General features: G+C 40.3%; 1 protein-coding gene across 1 annotated transcript in view; it reads right to left on the bottom strand.

Moving 5' to 3' along the window:
• The window catches only part of igdcc3 (immunoglobulin superfamily DCC subclass member 3), a 56923-nt gene that overhangs the window by 14088 nt on the left and 22909 nt on the right, over window positions 1–19926 (bottom strand). Inside the window, exons 3-7 of the mRNA XM_022767798.1 lie at window positions 10878–11022; window positions 10627–10757; window positions 10162–10299; window positions 7412–7570; window positions 2001–2166 (exon numbers count right to left, since the gene is read on the bottom strand). Coding sequence (XP_022623519.1) covers window positions 2001–2166; window positions 7412–7570; window positions 10162–10299; window positions 10627–10757; window positions 10878–11022 — 739 coding nt within the window. The remainder of the gene's footprint in view (window positions 1–2000; window positions 2167–7411; window positions 7571–10161; window positions 10300–10626; window positions 10758–10877; window positions 11023–19926) is intronic.

Below are 19926 nucleotides of genomic sequence, written 5' to 3'. Positions count from 1 at the left end.
ATGATATGTTAATAGCCATTATTTCATTCAATGAACCCAAGTCAAAAACACAACGAAAAGGTCACGCTTTTAAATGACATCTAAACTCCGAGTAGAATAGCAGGTCTAACGTGTGATTATTCCTATACATTAATGCTAAGATGTCTCTGCAATGCCACGTACAGTCCTGTAACACATAAAAACATTCCCTGCAACATGCAGCCTTTATAGTGTGAGCTGCTGAGAATGGTAACTAGCTGTGCTGGTTGCACAGTCCTCCTCATGACATTCCTGGGGACTGCCATGGGAAAGCATCCAACACCCAGTCAATATGCAGCTCGCATACACAAAGGCACAAATAAATTGAGGCTCATGTCTTGGCAAGCATGAATTCCAGCAGCTGCAGTGTTAGAAGCAACAGAAACGCACAGAAATTGAACATTTGATGATGCCAATGATCAGGTCAAGGAAGTAGTGATTAATACTGACAACCACATTACTTCGGGGAGCTGTTTCCAACCTTGTGAGGATACAGTGAGTGCAGTGATGGTCTGCGCTGTGTTAATGACAGTTTGAATTATGTCATCTTCTACATAATTCAGATTGAAATTAAATAATGAATTACTTTCTGACAAGTCAGGTTTATGGTTATAGTTTATGTAATGTATATCTCTTGAATGTTACATTAAATACATGAGTTGAGCTTTATATTGTTACTTACAGCAAAATCTTATATTATAAATGTTTATTTTGTCAGTCATTTTAATTGTTAGTTGTAAAGTGCACATTTGTGTTAGTTTCACTCATATTTAACGCTAGGCTACACGGTATCCAATGGTAACAAAGGAGATTTTGTTAGTGCATTAATGGGGGAACAAGACAGACCGGAGTTATATCCCCCAGATGAGTGTGTGAAATGTGTTAAATGAAAATCTGTAAATATTCATGTATAGCCCATTGGAGAGAGAAAAAAACTATATATAGACTTCCAGAATGATTATCTAAGTGTATTAATTCATCTGATATAGAAATCTTTGATCCTGGTTAGAGTTAGACTGTTGGCCAAGTTAATGGCTACTGAACTTGGCTACAGTTCACTCATTAGTATTTTAACTTTCCTTTGATCATGATTTTCTTTTAGACTGAATCGTTTTAATGAGACCAGGCTTGAATCCCCCTGATCCCAAAGTTATTAGAAAGCAATAAAAAAAAAAGTAACTGAATCAACATCTGAGCCGTCTGTGTCTCTTTGTTGGAGTCAGCTACTCCACCGTCAGCTGTTAGTCTGTCACCATCATCGCAGAGGCTGTCATCATTTTCAATGTTATAAAAGAGGTTTAACAGGCATGTTGTAAACTGTATATGGATAATCAGGAGGAGACTGAACCCTGTTACATTTATAAGATGGAACTAATGGCTTCATTAATGGTTAAAAATGCTTTACAGACCACCAAGTTGTGTTTATTTGGCCATCAAGTGAACAGTTACACATGTTAAAAAGCTTTTCCGCAGGTTCTTCCCTCTCTGCAGGTAAGCGGTCAATTAGAGGGTCGTCCTGATGAATTAATGAGTTAAGAAGTGTCTTCTGGAGGGTAAATACCAGCAACAAGAATTTTTCACTACCAGCCCAAAAGTTATTCCTACCAATGGCTTAGAAATGATTTATAAAGTGTTAGTTACTGATTTATTAACCATTAATAAAGACATTTATTAGGACTTCAAAAGCCTTTGTAATGGGTTATTTATGTAGTACCAAAGTGGCACCAAAATCACATAGTAAATCTCATGTTGAATATATATAGAGAATCAATTGTCACAAAGTGTGACAAAAAATGGCAATTTTGTAGAAGCAATACTTCTGGCACTGTCAACAAAAACTAAAAATAAGTTTCACTTCCACAAAATGATATTTACTGCAGGGATATTGTTTTGCTTTCCTCACCCTTATGAAACTGTGAGTATTCTTGTATATATGAATACAGTTATGCAAGAGTACAAGACAAAGATTTTTAGTTTTTTACCTGTTGTTGTTCCTGAGTTTGACGTGACCCCTGGGCTCCAGAATCTGTCCGTTCTTCAGCCAGGTGAGCTGGGGCTCAGGCTCGCCCTGTGCTTGGCAGGTGAAGATGGCGTTGGTGCCGACAGGACGAGCGATGGACTGCGGAGGTTGAACAAACTCTGCTGGAGCTGAGAGAGGAAGGAAACCTGTCAGTGTCAGATGAGTTGGCCTTATTCCCCCAACTAGAAATACAGTGCCAGATAAATCAGTGCCAGAGTAACAAACTCAAAGACTTGAGCAGGATTCAGAGGTGCAAACAGTTATGTTACTGGAAAAGAGGGACAAAGTGATGTTGATGAAAAGAGAGAAAGAAAAAGCAGCGAGAGTGAGAATGAGAAAGGCAAAAATATGAGAGCCTGCAGGGTATCCATGTCATTTTGTCATTTATTATACAGAAACAGGGTAAAGTATTAGTGGTATATGGTATAAATACTGTTGCTAATCTATAATTCAGGGTCAATTAGCAGGATTGTAAGAGACAGCTGATCAATGCAGATTCTGGGGAAATAAAAGCGAGATAGAGAGCACAGAAACGTGGAAGGAGGAGAACAAGACAATGCAAGTCCTGCTCAGAAACAACAACACATTTAGATGAAAATAAAGTGATGCAGTTTATAGGTTCATCATATCCTGTCTCATCCCATGGTACAGGTTTCAAACTATGGGTCAATTAGTGGTAATAACTTATTCATTGGTTCTCACAGAGTAATTACAGTTACATCCGCTGGAGTTTGATTTCTGGGTTGGTGCTTTTATTTGAGCTGACAGACTGAGAGGTATTGTATCATCTCCTCTGCACTCATTGTCCTGGCGGTTATCGGTGATTTGATAACCTGAATTATTTATGCCCATATTAACTCAAAAAAATGTTATGGTAATTATAATATCTCAGAGTCATCACTAGAGGGTAGGAAGGTGGAACACTAGGATTATTATATTTCCTGTTGTATAAAAGCTCCACTGTCCTACCTTCATCTGTACCACCCAGTTTACTCATCATTACCTAGTGGGACTTAGCAACTGGAGTCAAATTGTAAATTTAATTCTCTTGTTGAGTAGAAAAACCTTGATCAATGTGGTGTTTCTTTCTTAAACAGCAACTCTTGCTCATTAAGACCTAATTAATAAATAATACGTGAGTTTCTTTTTTTTTAAATAAATAATAAAATATAAAGTATAAGTATTTCTTATTGTCAACAAATCCCATGAATAGATCACAACCCACAATGCATGTAAATGGGGCTCTAGACATGACATATGACGCTTTGCTATGATGCCACACAGAAAAAAGCAAAAGACATGCAACCTGAGAAATGTCCCCAATTTGTGTTTGTTTGAATATGTAGCAAAACAATACACAGGGATATGCAAGGAGGTTTTGAAGCCAGCCATCGGCCAGGGAAATGAGGGCACCATGAAGTCAATCAAATCAGTTCTGCAAAGTGAGTTTGAAGTAAACATGTTTTTAGCATTAGCTTTAGGCTAGCTTGATAGAGTAGTATCCGTCAATTCGTGTCATACTCTGACTGAGTTGCAGTAACAGTAGTAACACCACTGTTTTTAATTGATGACCAAATATTTCACATTTCATATTTCCCTCAGGACTATCAACTCTCATCAGTGTAAAAGGGTCTTTAGTCTATCTCTCAATACATTATGACTTCCCTGCCACAGAAGCATAAAGCACTCAGTTTTCAAGCCCATTTTATGAAGACTTAAATGTTAAAAACACATCACAAATTTATAGTTTCACTTTTTAAAAAGACCAAGTAATTTCCTTACAGGTGCTATATGTAAGTATTTTAGTTTGAAATATTCAAAAACTAATGAAATTATCAAACGAATGTGAGGAAAGTTTTGACATTATGTGAAAGATGTCTTATGTATTGTGTTACAGAGATATCTACTGAAGTTAGCATGTTAACCAGCTAGCCCTGGCCCGTCCTGTCTCGTAATGACACTGTACTTGAAGAGGCGATAGTGAGGCACTGTAGTGTCCAGTCTGCCCTCTGTCCAAGGATGACGACGTAGTGCTGCCCAGAGGGCAAGAAACCACGTTTGGTGGCAAAGATAAATTGTGATAGAAACATCAGTTAAGATTGGTTCGTGAATAAAGGAATGAAGTTTGATGCAGTTTCTTCTACACTGGTAAGTAAACAGCTGTTAATGCTAACATTTGCTATGTATGGATATCAAATACTTACATATAGGATCTTTAAATGGCGGGACACTAGTTTGGTGCCCTAGTGAGTACTTACAGTTGCAATGTATGTGGGACTGACACAAAATAAATTGCAGTGTCCATGTTCACCGTAATGAAGGCTCATGTTGTTAACAATAGTTTTGGACAACAATGGAGCTCTATGGCACAGAGGAATAAACTTGGCTACACAGACAATACTTGTTTTTTTCCCGCTCTTTTGTCCTCCCTCTTGTTCCCACCCTAATAGACAAAATGTTGTCTGACAATTTTACCATGTAAGCATTTCCATTCTCCCATTGGAAAAGCTAAGGGACCCTTAGGCAGTTGAAAAGAGGCTGCTGACAGCATGTGACGGTCCATTCATTCATCTCTCCCTCTTTCTCAGCTTTATTCCCTCTTTCTCTCAGCGTGTTCTTTGAGGGCTGTCTCAGAGGTAAAGGTCAGACAGAGCTCTGGAAGGTATTGATTTGTACCCGTAAGGGTGTGGGTTAGATCATCAGCACCGTCCATCCATCTTGCTCTTGTTTTTCCCATTTGGCTCACACACTTTGACTTCTTCTTTGGTCTTTGTTTCTCTTCTCTGTTTTTGTACCCCAAAGGAGGAAAATGAACCTAATTGATTTACTATAGCAGAACATTTGTGTGTTGTGTGATGGTTTCATAAGTACTCTTGTCTGCAATAATTTGGATTTCATTTGGAGTTCCTGACCATTGACTTTTCTGACTTGAAAGCAATTGACATACTCTCATATTCACAGAAGTGTCAACTGGCTTATTTACACTAGACAAATAGACCAGTTCTTCAAGGACAAGTAGTACAATTAACTTGTTTTTTTCCTGATAATGAAAAAGGCCTAACCTACATTCATTTTGAATTAACAGTACACCTTTGTGTCCACAAATCGATTAAAAAAAAAAAATACAAAGACATTGACACATAATTAACATCTATGGCTTTTATTCCTGCTAGGGTAGGGGCTTGTCTCAGAGTTGACAGGCAGATAAAATGAAATATTGATCAGGATCAATATTGCTATGGGCTGAAACAAAGTGTGGTCCATCTGATCAATATGTGAATGAGGCAAATGCTGGATGTTTCCTGCTTGGTGACAATTAATGCACATGGCCACCCACACCTGGCATCATCCCATTGGTCAACACCATCCGTCTCTCTAACCTAGAAAGACCACACCAGTTTTGGATTTTATAGTCCATTAAATATACATGTCATTAATATAAAGGATGAACATTACTTTATTTATTAATGGTATTTCTTTCTGTTTTGCCAAACCTAATCTTCAATATTAAAATATCCTACTCTCTTATATTAGAGATTCACTAAAGCAATATGGTGTTTACCTGAGTTGCTCTTAAATGCTACTTTGCCTTATTTTGACAGGGAAAGTCTCACTACAATCACACCTTACAAAAGGTGTCTGGTTGCAGGATTTACCACCAGAGAGGAATTGTTGAGGATATTTTATTTATTGTAACCCTCCCACAAAGCCATCCACATCCACATCTTATACAAAGTTTGTCAGGTACAGGTAGGTGTTCTCAGCTATTGTGCTTTGAAAAAAATTAAAGAGTACTTTAAAGGGCTGGACGTTTGAACCAAATTATGCAGATGTATTTCAAAAAAGTGTCTGCTTGTTACGTTTTATTGATGATATTTTTAATTTGCATATTCTTGTCCTGTGAGACTGAACTCAAACGTGCTCTAAAGATCAAAACCTGCACCTAATCTTGATGGCAGAAAGCAGGATTTTCTTTTTTTTTTTGGGGGGGGGGGGGGGGGGGTTGTTTTTTATTGGGTGTGTGTCATCAGAGAGGGGAAAAGACTCATAACTAACACAAAGAGGCAGATAAAAATACCCTAATGTTGAAAATGAATTTTTCAAGCTGTGAAAACATCCAACAATCCGTGGGCACGAAAGAGAAGATTTTGAGGTGAGGATATTGTTGACTTTGCGGTGCTTACACAAAGACGATTCAATGCAGTCTCGAAAGTCCATTTCTCTCATTTTAATTTCTTCTAACAATAGTAGTTCCACAGATGTGAGGAAAACCTGCACAAACATTCACATATCTTATCATCTGATTAATCTCTGGGGGATACATTTATAAAATTGCTTGGATTTGTGTTTTAAACAGGATGATTTGGTGGTCTACAAACCGCCTCCTAATTGACTCTTTTGAGCCCCATCTCTAATCACAAGTATCCCTGTGGACACTGTGCTCAGTGCCTCCAAACTAAAAGCTATTGTATTTTTGTTCATCCTGTCTCTAAAAAGCAATTTGCCTCTCATGTCTTGTCTTATCTTGTCTGTGCTAAATGACCAACACTGGTAATTGTACTACAGATTTCTTCTTAATGTAATGTTGTTGATTTGTTTCGTTCCATGCTGTTGTTAGCCAATATTAAAAGCTTGAGGGATGGTGTTAATGAATTCATTTGATCATTTATATTTCAGCCTCCACGTGGCTGCCATTGTTGAGGATTTCATCATGATTCTGTGATTGGTTAGCTAGTTCTTAGTTAGTTGTCCTCATCTGTGTGGGGATCACTGGCTATTGTTCTAATGTTCACGATGATCTGTGGTTGAAAGCTCAGCTAAATGCAGTGTATTATGACAGAAGTGCAACCATGGACCTTTATTGCTAAAATAACAAGCAGAGATATTTTTGTGGTTTTGGTGGAGGCATAAAGAAGTGCTTCCTAGTGCTTCCTATCAACCTGATACACACCAGAAACGAACATTTGGACTGCTGCTTGGCAGGCAGAAAATCAATCAACAATGGTATGGCATACTTTTCTTGACATTTGGATTAAAATCATGCAAAAACTTTATGGTAAGTCTGACAGATTTGCAACACCAGAATTATTTCAAGTCCACCCACATGAAGTGATTCAGTGGCAGAGACACTGGTTCAACTACAGGCAGAGCCGCCTCCAGCTGAGTTGTGCATTCCAACAAACACAACTCAAAGTGCTGGCTGGTGAGGTTATCACATGGTACTCGGGTTGCCTGCACAGAGGCCCACCCACAGAACTGACAAGCTTTACCTTATCACCTGACCACAGCTGTATTTATGTGCTTTGTGTTTTTCCTCCACCAACTACCACTCAGTCTTTGGAAAATGGCACATTACTTATATCCAGAACTCACCTTGGACCACCAGACGTCCCTGAGCAGTCCTACGAACACGGGTCCCTGGTTTGTTGGCAGCACACACATAGACCCCTGAGTGCTGCACACCAACGTCTGAGATCATCAGATTCCCTGTGCCGAGCACCTGGATTCCCTCCACACCAATGGGACGGCCGTCTAGTCAGGGAAAGGAGAGAGAGCAGTTGAGAAGGATAAAGGGAATAATTAATATAATAAAACAGCAAAAAAAAAAAAAGAAAAAAAAAAGGACAGGCTGTGCACATGTACAGCATGTGTTCATGTTGGATGGGGTGAACGGGGGTGTGTGCACTACTGTAAAGATCAAAGTGGGCTTAAATTGCCAGCAAGAAAGACTAATTAAATATATTGCACATTTACGGCCACAAGCTGACAGAGGCAGTGCTATTTCTGGCCCTCCCAGAGGTCAAGGATGCAGCCTTCACAGTGAAGTGTGTGAGAACTGTAATGTCTTGTGATGAAGCTGCCACAACAACAGACACAAAGGTAAGAAAGAGAGGAGGGTCACAGGGTTTGTGTTTGCTGTGTGAGCACCTTACGTGCTGTAATTAGTCATCTTTAATGGGAGCTTGTGATGGTTGGGACAGTATTGCACATTTAGAAAGATCAGGTTTTCCAATGTTTTACAATGAACTGATTTTTTTTTACTGTAAGTACAGCTGCTCTAATGGATGGTCTGTTAATTAAAGCTTTCACCTTCCACTATTTTTAAACCTTTTTCTTCGTGCCTTTGTCTGACAAAGCCCTGGAAAACGGTATACTCGCTTTTAAACGGTTACACAGGAGATGGTCGAGCTGGCGGACAAGAAACTCTAACTGCAACTTCTAATCTCGTATCTACTTACACAATCCATAGCTGCCTCCTCTCTGCTCTGACTGTACTTACATGATAAGCTCACACTTTCCTGTGCTCCCTATCTAGAGCCTCAACCCCAACAATGACTTCAGTCTGTCTCTGATATTAGCTATGGGGCCAAGGGGGCATTTTAATCCCATCTATTACTTCCACCTGCAGCCTGCCAGCCTGCATGGTCCAGATTTGATGTGTTAAAAGGCGAGGCAGGGAGGCAGGGAGATGGGCACCATGCTGGACACATGCACAGGCAGGAGCTCCAGCCAGAAATACAAACCATATGGTCAGTAGTCAGCAGGGTATTTTTAGATGTGCTTTCATATCTACTGAATGTGTCAAAATTATATAAAACACAGCAACGTAAATATATATATATATATATATATATATATATACTTATATATATATATCGAAATATATATATATATAGAAATAAAGTGACTGACGATGAGACAGACAATAAAAACATTATCATGCAACAAAATCAGTGTAATGCTAATGAGTTTTAAGATGCCCTTTAATCACATATGTTCATATGAACACACACTCCCTTCGAGATTTTTCTAAACGGATGATTTTTTAAAGACCTTACATCTCTCACAGCTTTCTGGGGGAAGTAAAAAAAGAAAAAGAAAATCACAATCACACATTAGATCCATCACAATTAATCAGAGGAATCTCACAGTCAGTTAAAAACTTAACTGGAAGCCTGTGCACTGAAGCCAAACCGAAACCTTGCAGCTTCATTTAGACAAGATATAATCTTGTGATGATGGAGAGGACAATGTTTGTAATTAATCATGACAAATTATTGAGATGAAATAAATCACTCCAAAATGCTTACCAAGTGGTTTTGGTCTGTGCTTGTCATTATGAAGTGTCTTATTGCTCTTTCTGCATTTTTCCATTATCACTAACAGACGCACTGGACTGAGAAGTAACAGTCCAGCGAGCTTTTGTCTCAACAAAAGCAGCCTTGTTCTTTTCGTGCCTTTTTCTACTATATCTCTTTCTCTCTCACTCTTGCCCCCTCCATCAGTTTCTCTCCGTCAGGCACTAATTAACTTAGTGTCAGAAAAGAAAGAGAACACACTTGCAAGCTGTGGAGCTGTGCAATGAATAGCAGCAAACAAACTCTAGCATTAAGGAGTGACTGATGTGAAACTATCAGATTCATTATGCAGCTTATCCCAGCCTCCCCTGCTGTAATCTAATACATACAAATCCCATCGTGTTAGCATTTCATTCTAGCGATATTGTGTAAGGCAATACCCTCAATCTGATTATGCCCAAACTGTTTGGGAGGGGGAGCAATTTACATTTGGAACAGCAAATCAGATTGGATAATAGGTAAAGAAAACAGATAGCAGATTGAAAAATTGGTCACGACAGACTTTGAGTGATAGTCAAGAAAAAAGGCACAAGACGGGAGGGAGAAACTAATCGCATCTGTCTCAGCACCTCATAGCAATTACTCAGAGGCTCTCCAGTGCTTCGATAGGAGGTTCAACTTCATGAGGACATGAAGCATGCATTTATCAACAGAGATTTGAACATAATGTTTAGCCCTAAGGCCTAATGTTGAATCCCATTGCCTCATGTATACACAATAGATGCTCTACTGTATCAAGTGTATTCTGTGCACACATGCGTTACGCAATGCAGGCCAGATCAAAGATGTGATGCAAAGAACATAAAAACGTACGAGGACACCAAGCACAGATACGGCCCACAGGAAACACTTTCACACGTATGAATGCACACTGTGATTGTACTTGGTCTCTGTGACACACATGCAGGAAATGAAAAAGAAAACAAACAACATATATGCACCTTCTGAGGCCTTGACTTTGACCTAATTAGGAAATTTTCTCACCTAGTCTGCTCCAAGACACGATGGGCCGAGGGTATCCGGTAGCAACACACTCCAAGATGGCAGTTTGGTGAACAGTGAGGGTGAGATTTTCTGGACCGACCAGGATCATAGGCTCTTTGTAAACAGATGACTGGGAGCCTGGAAGAAAAAGGGAGAGGGGAGCATAAGATGGGAATGAGCATGATGGATGGCATCCTTTAATTGGATTTCTCTGGAGTGCATTAGCTCAATATGCTGTATCTCTTAGATCAGGCAGAGGAACAATAGGTTTGGAAATATGCTGGGCAGATAAACAGAGGAGAATGCAGTGGTTCTATTCAAGCAGTGATGGAGGGAACAAAAGATCAGCACACAACACGGACTCAAAACTTAATCTACAATGAAGGTGTGCATGCTTGCTTCCATGTGACAAAAAACAAATTCTGCACATGGTATGTAGATGTGAAATTCATTAAGTGTAACAACCTGAAACGGTGAGGAGTGCTTCAGTGCTGTGTTTCACTCCTGCACTGTTATGGGCCACACAGCAGAACTTTCCGCTGTCCTCGTCACGCACTCCAGTAATCTGCAGAACACCTGTAGGCAGCAGAGTGTACCTACGAGAAAGAAAACGAGACATCAGACCGAAGGAGACAAACGCGATGAGACCTGGTAAATGACCTATAAAGTGCTGCCATTTCTAATAAGTGTCAGCTTGTGCTGTGGCTTGGTCCTACCTCTCGTCCTTGGTGTCCACTGGACGGCTGTCTTTTTCCCAGCTGATGACAGGCTCTGGCAAGCCATGGATCTGGCACTGGAATCTAGCCACACCAGACTCCTCGGCATGCACCGACTCTGGTTGGACATGGAAGTCTGCCATGGCTGTAGAGGGAGGGAGAGGGGGGACATTAGGCCATGACATCACAACACAGGTACAGAGCAACAAGCCTGCTTGCTTACATCAAAGAACTATTTCTGTAAGGTTTCTATACAATTCTCCTGACAAGTTCACGTTATCTGGTAACATCTAGGCATTATGTCAGCATGGAAAATAGCTTCACAGCAACACTGTGTCACGTGCCAGTGTCACGTGAATTTATTCATTAACACATATTATGGAGAAAACTCATGACAAGGGATGATGATTCACAGGGTGCGAATACAGACTGGAGAAAAAAAAAAGACTAAGCGCACGCAATGTAGAATTGTTGAATTTATGGACACAAGCAGGGTTTTATAACAGTGCTCAACATAAAGTGAACACTGCTATCTTTACTCGCCACATCACTGTGTTTATGAGTAATGAAAATGAGTGGGAATACTAATACCAATCAAATGATGACCACCAAAGTAATGCCTTCAATAACCTGCACACAACCTGTACAAGGAGATTTCTGATTAGTGGCCATCACAGTGTAGGGATGGTATTAACTGTTGTGCTACTGCTGTGATTTTTCTCAAAATAAATTGCTGTAAAAATTACAGAGATGCCAGTGATGTTCTCTTTCACTACATTTAATAGAGAACACAAGTGCAGTAATCTACTCTGGACACCACTGAAGGTGGGGCTGAACCACCAGGGATATGACGGTCATAGCATTTTAAGACTTTGGTTACTTGGTCACAGAAGACAACTGGGAGATTTAGAGTATATTTCTGACAAAGAAATCCACTGTATATGTGTATACTTACTATATACAGTGGGGTTCAAAAGTCTGATCCACTGTAGCATTTCTTTCAAGAGGAATATCTGATTAATGCAGTGTTGTTTTCAAACCCACATTTATTTTGAAAGTCTTACTTAGTTCCTCAAATAACATCCCACGGAACATATATGCTATTTCTGTTGTGCCACACAAACAGTTCAAAGGGTGCGTTCTGTTCAAAAGAGGACCCAGCACATGTACAGTAGTTGTACATGAGCCATCAGTTGCTGAAGGTGATCTCGTCATACATATGTAAAGTACAGGGCCCGCATATGGATTTCCTGCCATATGTTAACATTTAGCATGTAGGTCAGGCACATTTTTAAAAATTCATGTCAACAACGACAAGGACAACACAGACACACACAAACACATCGCCATATAGCGAAACCAGTATCAATATATCCCTACAGAGAGCCTCATTCAGCTGCACCTCACATGTCTACTCCCCACAGAACAAAGGCGGTATCGAAGGTGGAGCCAGCGACAAACTCAATTAGTGAGAGGCCCTCTGCTTCCACAGTTCTCCCACCTTCTTCAACACAAGTGTACTCATTTAAATGTCAACCATAATTAACTTGGACGAAGGGGACTTATCTGAACACAGTTAGCATAACAAGAGGGACGGACTCTTTATTATTTCATACCCTCCTGCTCTTCCCAACCTGTAGCCTGCATTAATTCATTACTTACAGGATGAGTAAGTAGTTAGCAGCGCTACTCAGGAGGCTTATTTATGCCTCGAACACGTCTGGTTATTGTTCATTTGTTCTTCCACTCATGTCTTTTGCTTCCTCTGCTTCTTATGTTCAGTGTGTTTGTGTGTATCATTGGTCCCAAGAAACACACGATTGTCTTTATTTTGCACAGTGGATAGTGTTTTTTAATTTTTTTTAATTTTTTTTTATTTGTTTACCGACTTATCTGTGATTCCTGCTTTGAATCATTTATACTGACATGTCATTCATGTTTATTTTACACTGTTGAGACGGTGCAGTGTTACAAATGTCTGCATTGAAATAAAAACCTAAACTACAAACATTCTTTTTTTAATGGACAAGAGATTGAGAGCGAGACACAGAGAGTGAGAGTGAGCATGAGGGTGAGAGAGATACTTGATATAGAGTGGGGTACTTTAGACCACTGTGGCTGCATCAGTGGTCTAACGCTGTGATTATTCCATTTCAGAGCTTAATGAGAAATGTGTCATTCTCCGACACGACTTGACCTTAGATCTCTGAATGAATGTATGGAGCTCTGATGAAAATTTAAACATGCTAATTTAGTATTCTTCCAGTAGTGACTTCACTCACCATAAGCTATGAGTTCTCTGTGACAAGAGATTGCACGTTCACCGTTTCCATTGTTTTGTCAAGATAAAAAAAAAAAACAGTGTAGAAAATCTGAATGTTACTCAGCCTGACAGATTTCTCAGGCTCATGTGTATTTATTTTTTTCATTTTGCCTCTCTACTACAAGGCCACACTTAAACAGCTGTGCATGTTACTGAGGTAATTCAGCTTAAGTGCGTATGTCAAGGGCCCAACTACATTTTTTCCACCTGGGACTCACAACCTTCTAGCCATAAAATGTTTGAGGCCAACTTCACTGTGAAGCATAGATTGCTCAGACGTCACAGAGAACATCAGTAATATTTTATCACTGAACCACTATAATGGTAGATATACAGCTTTTTACATGTTCTTAAGATAATGTGTTTCCTTTTACTACAGGGAACTGCAAGCCCTAAAACATTCTTGTCTTTCATTTAAATTTATTAAAGCTGTAAAACACCAAAAGTCATTGCAAACTTGTAGTAGAAGTATCAAATTATTGTATATATCCCATGACAGAATATTGGCTCGTAAGAACACTTTTTATGGGTTCTCACTTCTTTCCGAGACAGAGTGTTGACAAAAGCAATCGGCAACACTTTCTGCTTTGGCCTGCTGTAATATAGAGCTCGGGGCAGAGACTGGCAGAGTGCAGCATTGAATTAATGTCCTGAAGGCCCTGCCACTGCTGATACAGAAAGGTTAGGTGTAGTGAAACAGCAAGAAATCCTTCAGAACACAATAGAGCTCAGAGTGACTAATGTGACCAAAGAAGCTCACTGCCTTGGAATACAGCCTCAAATTAAGACACACACACACACACACACACACACACACACACACACACACACACACACACACACACACACACACACACGAGGGCCAGTGCCTATAGGAGCTTTCTTGTGCATCTTTGCCAAGTAGTCATGGTGTCCACTGATCTGGCTGTTGTGTGTGTCCGCCGACACCGCCCCTCTAACGGGCCCCACCCTTGGCCCTCATGCATAAAACATGGTTTCTCTAAGAGGCCCACACCCCACACTATCGACAAACTCGCTCAACTGGATGAAAAAAAAAAAAAAAATTCACACCAGGGTTACATACATATAAACATATACATAAATATACATATAAACACATACAGAACATACACAACAAACATGTTAACCGTTTGCGAGGGATGTAAAGAAAAACAGCCATTCGCCATTCTTCACTGTGCATGTGCCTGATATTGTTGGAGAGGTTGCAGAGTCAATCTAAAGTGATAGAGTTCAGCTGCAGCATATACATATAAACAAACTCGAAGAGCTGCTTCAACAGAAACACACCATTGTATCGATCGGCCTGACCACTGTAGGAAAACAGAGACACACACACGAGGCACTGAGACGCTCTCGCTCATCCCAACACCCAGCAGCAACAGACCTGTAACGCCATTGTTTTTCACTCTTGCTTTGCTAGGTGTTGACAGACACTCGCACATGATTAAGGACTGTCCACTACCAGCATGACGCCGCTGGCTTAAATGGAGCAGGTCTAATTACTGCAATAAGGCAGAGAATGGTTGGGGTGCATACTAAAAAGAAATCCATACACAAGTGCACAGGGAGGAGATTGCTCCTTGAACATATGTTTGACGGTTCCTCTGTGACAACCACAAAAGAAGAATGAGTGAGGGTGTAATATGAATGAAGGTCATAGACAGGAAATGTGAAGCGTGGTGATTTAGACGGGTTGCTAAGCTGTAAATCAGGTCTTGTCAAAACTCTGGTCGTCTAATAATAGCCAACAAGTGAGTGGCACTGTCCTGCTGTGTGCTTCACAATTTGCAACTAAACAGTTCCATAAGGAGTCAGAACCAGGAAGAAATTAAATTATTATGTGTAAAAGGTCATTTTAAAGGTCGAAATTTTACATCCTTATCCTTCCTGGAATCTCACAAAGACACACAAAGGATGAAATATGAATACAAGTGCAGATGTACTAATACTGATTATTGGATTTGAGGGCCCATGACAAGCTCAAAGGGCAGTCAATATTGATGAATTTCCCCATCCTTCAATTCAACACTGCTGGTCAACAGGAATTTAAACATGTCGATTTTTTTTCTCCTTTTTCATGTGGGAAACTGTATCTAATGAAGAAATGTAGATTAAATGGTGATTTTATCTGAATGACCCCTCGCTGAATTATTTTTTTGCCTAATGGCTCCAGAGTAATGATCCAATTCTTTACTGCTCAGTTAAACACAGACACACACAAACTCAACAGAGAGTAATTAACAAGGTGATTAAAGTCCCAAACTGTGCTGTTTTATGTGACAGCTCCTACTGCAGTGACCAAATCAGTCAATCTGTTGAGACACTTCCATGTTTTTTTATTTTTTTACAGTCCTGTGGTCACATGAATGTTTTCTTCCTGTGCTCGGGATGATTCATTGATATGACAGAGGTAATGATGCCAGCAGAGGGACAGAGATCCTACAGCAGCATTCAAACCTGCAGCTATGGCGTAAAGCTTCAGTGAACCGCCATGTTATAATGTCATCACCCTCTCTCACATTCACCCTTGCCTCCAGGCTCTCCTCCCAACCATCCACCATACACTTCAACCATTTGCTTGGCTCTTCATTGCACACCCCCCCCCCCCCCTTGAGTCCTCTCAAGCCAGTGGCATCATTAAGCACATGTTGCTCGAGCAAGGGTGATGACGGCTGTACCCACCCATCCCCCACCGTGGTAAACCAGTAAAATAGAGATGAGGCACATAAATAATGGAGATGGTGTACAGTGCTATTCCAGCATGGAGAGCCCACACTTCAACAGCCTTTAAATAGGCATCCCTGAAATAGCAGGCACTGTGCTGGGACCCTAGAGATGGCATTTTAATGCAGATGTGATATTTTATTGGCAGCACCCTGTGCCCAAGCCTTGGCACTCCTGTGATCAATCTGCAGGTCTGTGGTGCGTGATGCTTATCACCTACGAAATGAACTGCTGCACGTGCTAACCTCTGTCTTCCTCTGACACACACTCGTTCTCCTCCTGTAATACTTTGGCAAATCAACACCTTTCTGTGTCAGTACCTGCATGAGCAAAAGCATCAGTTGAGCTGCACATCTGCCGCTCGGGCCCGGTTTATTAAAAGCTCTCCAACCTGTAATATGATTTATACAGTAGGACCTCAGACTCATGTTTTCGTGTTAGTTGTCTAGCAGTTAAGCTTCAATGAGAAATACATATCCTGTGATATCTTGTGGTGGTCCAGTGTAAACTTTGCCTTTACATGTTGTGGGCATGGATTGTCTATTTCAGTGCAACTGAGAAAGGAATTCTTTGCCTTTGGTTTTTGCAAGCTTCAATAAAACTGATCAATAAGTGTGTGATACAGCGGCAAAGATTCTATAGCCATTCCACTGGCTCTGTGAAACACAAACTCCAGCTGAGGCTCATGGGAATGTCATTAGCCAACCAACCCACCAACCTCCACTGCCACCTCCACGGCCATGCCGCTAGCACAGCTAAATGATCACCTCTGCTGTATTGTTTTTAAAACATCAATAAAAGTTAGTGCTCCAAATGCAGAGAGAGGATGTCGAGAAGAGACTGACTGCATAGCGTGAGTCAAAGTCAAATATTAGAATAAGAAAAAATACATTCTGTCCACTTTATTTACCAGCCTATTATGTTCATGATTTCATGGCCTTTCCTTTACCTGCCTCTGGTGATTTGACCTCTTATATTCACAGCTGAACATGACAGATTTTCCTACTTGAGTGAATTTCCCCTCTCACATTACAAAACCATTTTGACTAGAATTTAATTACCTCTTCTGCTCATGCTCCAAGCTTTTTTGCATTGGACTTTCCAGTGGTGTGATTGTCCTTAAGTCTGTTGGGTTGATCAATACTCTGGAGCGTGTGTGCACTAAGTTGAATATAGTGAGATTGATGGCTGCTATTAAGGCTCCCAGTAGGAGGTGGAAGGAGCAGCAATGCTACAATAGTTATCAGTGACAAAAATGCTTAACTTTTCTTCTTCGATTAACCAAGGAAATTAACAGAAGACACGCTGAGTGACCACAAACACAGAGACCCATGTACATTTTAATGCAATCCGACATAACAGTTCTATAATTAGCACTACTGTTGTAGAGATGAGAGGTCAAGTGAGCAAACTCAATCTGCTGATGATGACAATGCAGTGCAGTTTGTAAAATTTAGACCTTGTTCTAATTTTTGGAGCTGCAGTTTACCATAAAGTTGTCAGGATCAGACCTGAAAGTCAATGAATTGACTATTGAATGTCGACGGATGTAAAATTAATCATCAAGCGACTTATCATTTAAGTCATAGCAAAAACGACTAAAATTCATTGCTGGTTTTCTTAGTCTTGTATGATATGAAAATAAATCTCTTCAGGTTTTGAACATTTGTTTGGACAAAACGAGCAATTTGATTATTTCAGCTTGGTCTTTGGGGAATTGTTTTTTAAATTTTTTAATGTTTATGTTTTCTGGCACTGAAATAAGAGAAAATAATGTACAGATTAAATGATTATGAAAACAATCATTAGTTCCAGCCCTATTCTGGATTGTGCAATATCATGAGGGTTTTTGAATATTTTTTACAAACAGTAAACGTGGCAAAGCGATTTTTTTTATTTTTATTTCTTATTTCATCTCATCACATAAGAAAAAATCTTATCTTATATTTTTTATACTGCTACTGTTAACCCTTTGGTGGCAAACACTATTACATTGCCAGTCACGGTAGCCAGTGCTGAATACTAAAACAGCATTATCAGGCAGTGTAAATTATATCAGTGTAAATATTAATGCATGAGCTATTAGCAGCAAAGTAATATAAGTAGGAAAATAAAAGCTTTTTGTTGCACAAACACAGCATGATGGGAAAGGCACATTGCTTACTGTCTAGTTATTTTTTCCCCACCCCTTCTAACCTCTCCACCCCAGGGACAAAGCCTGGGCCTCCCCTGGTGCCCTGCTCTGTGCCTGTGCCTCCGTCACACCACTAGCTACTGCGCCACCTCTAGCTCCCCCCTCCACCACCACACCCCATCGTCCGGCCTCTGCTCCTCCCACTCCAGCACCCCCCAGCCCCTTCTCCCTTGGACCGCCCCAAATCTCCACACTAAGCCTCCTACACTCACTTCAACACGCAGACCCTAATTAAAGAGAGACCCATTAAAGGACAACAGATGCTGAAAATTAAAGGATTATTTAAATGATTCCCAGTCATGGCTGGGGTAAGATTAGACACAAGCGCGAGAGAGAAAAGAGAGAGTGAGAGAGCTTGGGGAGGACAAAAGAGAAAGGAGGGTTAAGATAACCAACCAGTGCCATGAAAAGTAGCATCTGATTTTGAAATTAACTGCTAGTGTGGCAAAACTTGTTGATACTGTTTCCGTTTTTTAATTAAAAAAAATTAATAAGTGTTTAAAAGATTTGTTTGTGCATGCAAAGTCTGTGCAACAAAGAAGGGATTTGATGTGCGGGAACAAAAAGAGCGGGTCTTTTGTATCATTTAAGGACTAACTGGGCGTAAAACTGCATACTCATTAAACAACTTCAAACAATCTCTCATGATAATCAGAGAGACGGCTCGAACGGGCTCAAAGACTTCACCGAGACTTACTCTGATGTGTGTGTTTTCCACGCTGCCCATCACACAATCTAGTTTACTCTACAACACGGATGTCTTTCTCTTCAACATGCAGGTGGGCCCACGCTTCTTTTTTGTTATGCACACTCATCCCACCACAGCACCATCCAGCATCTCATGGGGCTTTATCTTGTGCATCGTCTCAGACACACCCACAGGCACCTCTACACTGACAAACACACAGAGCCCCGGTCGCAATGATGTTTTCCATCCTGATCATCTAAAAGTTTGATGCAGGAGAGAGACCTGCCTGGCTGGTGGAAGAAGAGGGCAAAGGACAGGTGTGAGTTTGTTTGTTCTTATCATCTTGATATTCTGTACAGCTACTGCCTGAAAGTTATTAGGTTTAAGAAAACAATACCTCTCTTAAATCAATATGCAGCCTACAGTTTTCTATTTCTGTTTCCTGGTTGGACACTGGGGATGAAATTCTGCTTCTGCTCTGTTTGAAAAAAGAAAGACAGACATGAAAAACAGAGACAAAGAGGTACTCTCCTATAACTGGAGCCTGGAATCCTCTCCTCAAAAGAATTCAATCTCCTCTTAACTTGCCCCCCTCCTTTGTTTGTCCCTCTGCTAAATTACCACCTTATTAAGAGCATTGCATGTGGGGTGTCCCCAGACAGATCCCCTTGTCATGGCTGAAATAGAGGGTTTCTTTATATAAAGCTGAATAATGATACTAACTTAACTTCTTCATTGGACAGAATTTGAGAATCTTGTCCTCGTCTATGGCTCATCGGAGCTGTAGTTGTTGAAAAAGGAAACAATTACTGTCTTGGCTCAAGTTTTTCTGTTCAGTTCTGTATCAGAAATCATTTAGCTGAGAATTCAGACAGAAAACATATTCAGCTTTTCAGAAAAAGTGTTGAAAGAAACCTCTCATGGCAAAACACATAAAGAACTGAAAGCCCCTAGAACAGAAGCTAAGATTAAGTGGGTCGGGATTTGGCCTCTCTGAAGGCTGCTGATTTCCCACCTTTTCTCCTCTTTTTAACTTGCTAGGTAGCTGATAGTAATGAATTTTTTTTCTCTTGAGCATTTCGGGGAGCTATAAGCTTTC

This window comes from Seriola dumerili, unplaced genomic scaffold (assembly GCF_002260705.1).
Source record: "Seriola dumerili isolate Sdu_G_001 unplaced genomic scaffold, Sdu_1.0 BDQW01001299.1, whole genome shotgun sequence".
Taxonomy (NCBI): domain Eukaryota; kingdom Metazoa; phylum Chordata; class Actinopteri; order Carangiformes; family Carangidae; genus Seriola; species Seriola dumerili.
The sequence above is the reverse complement of the archived record's forward strand: the minus strand, read 5'-3'. Positions and strand labels throughout refer to the sequence as shown.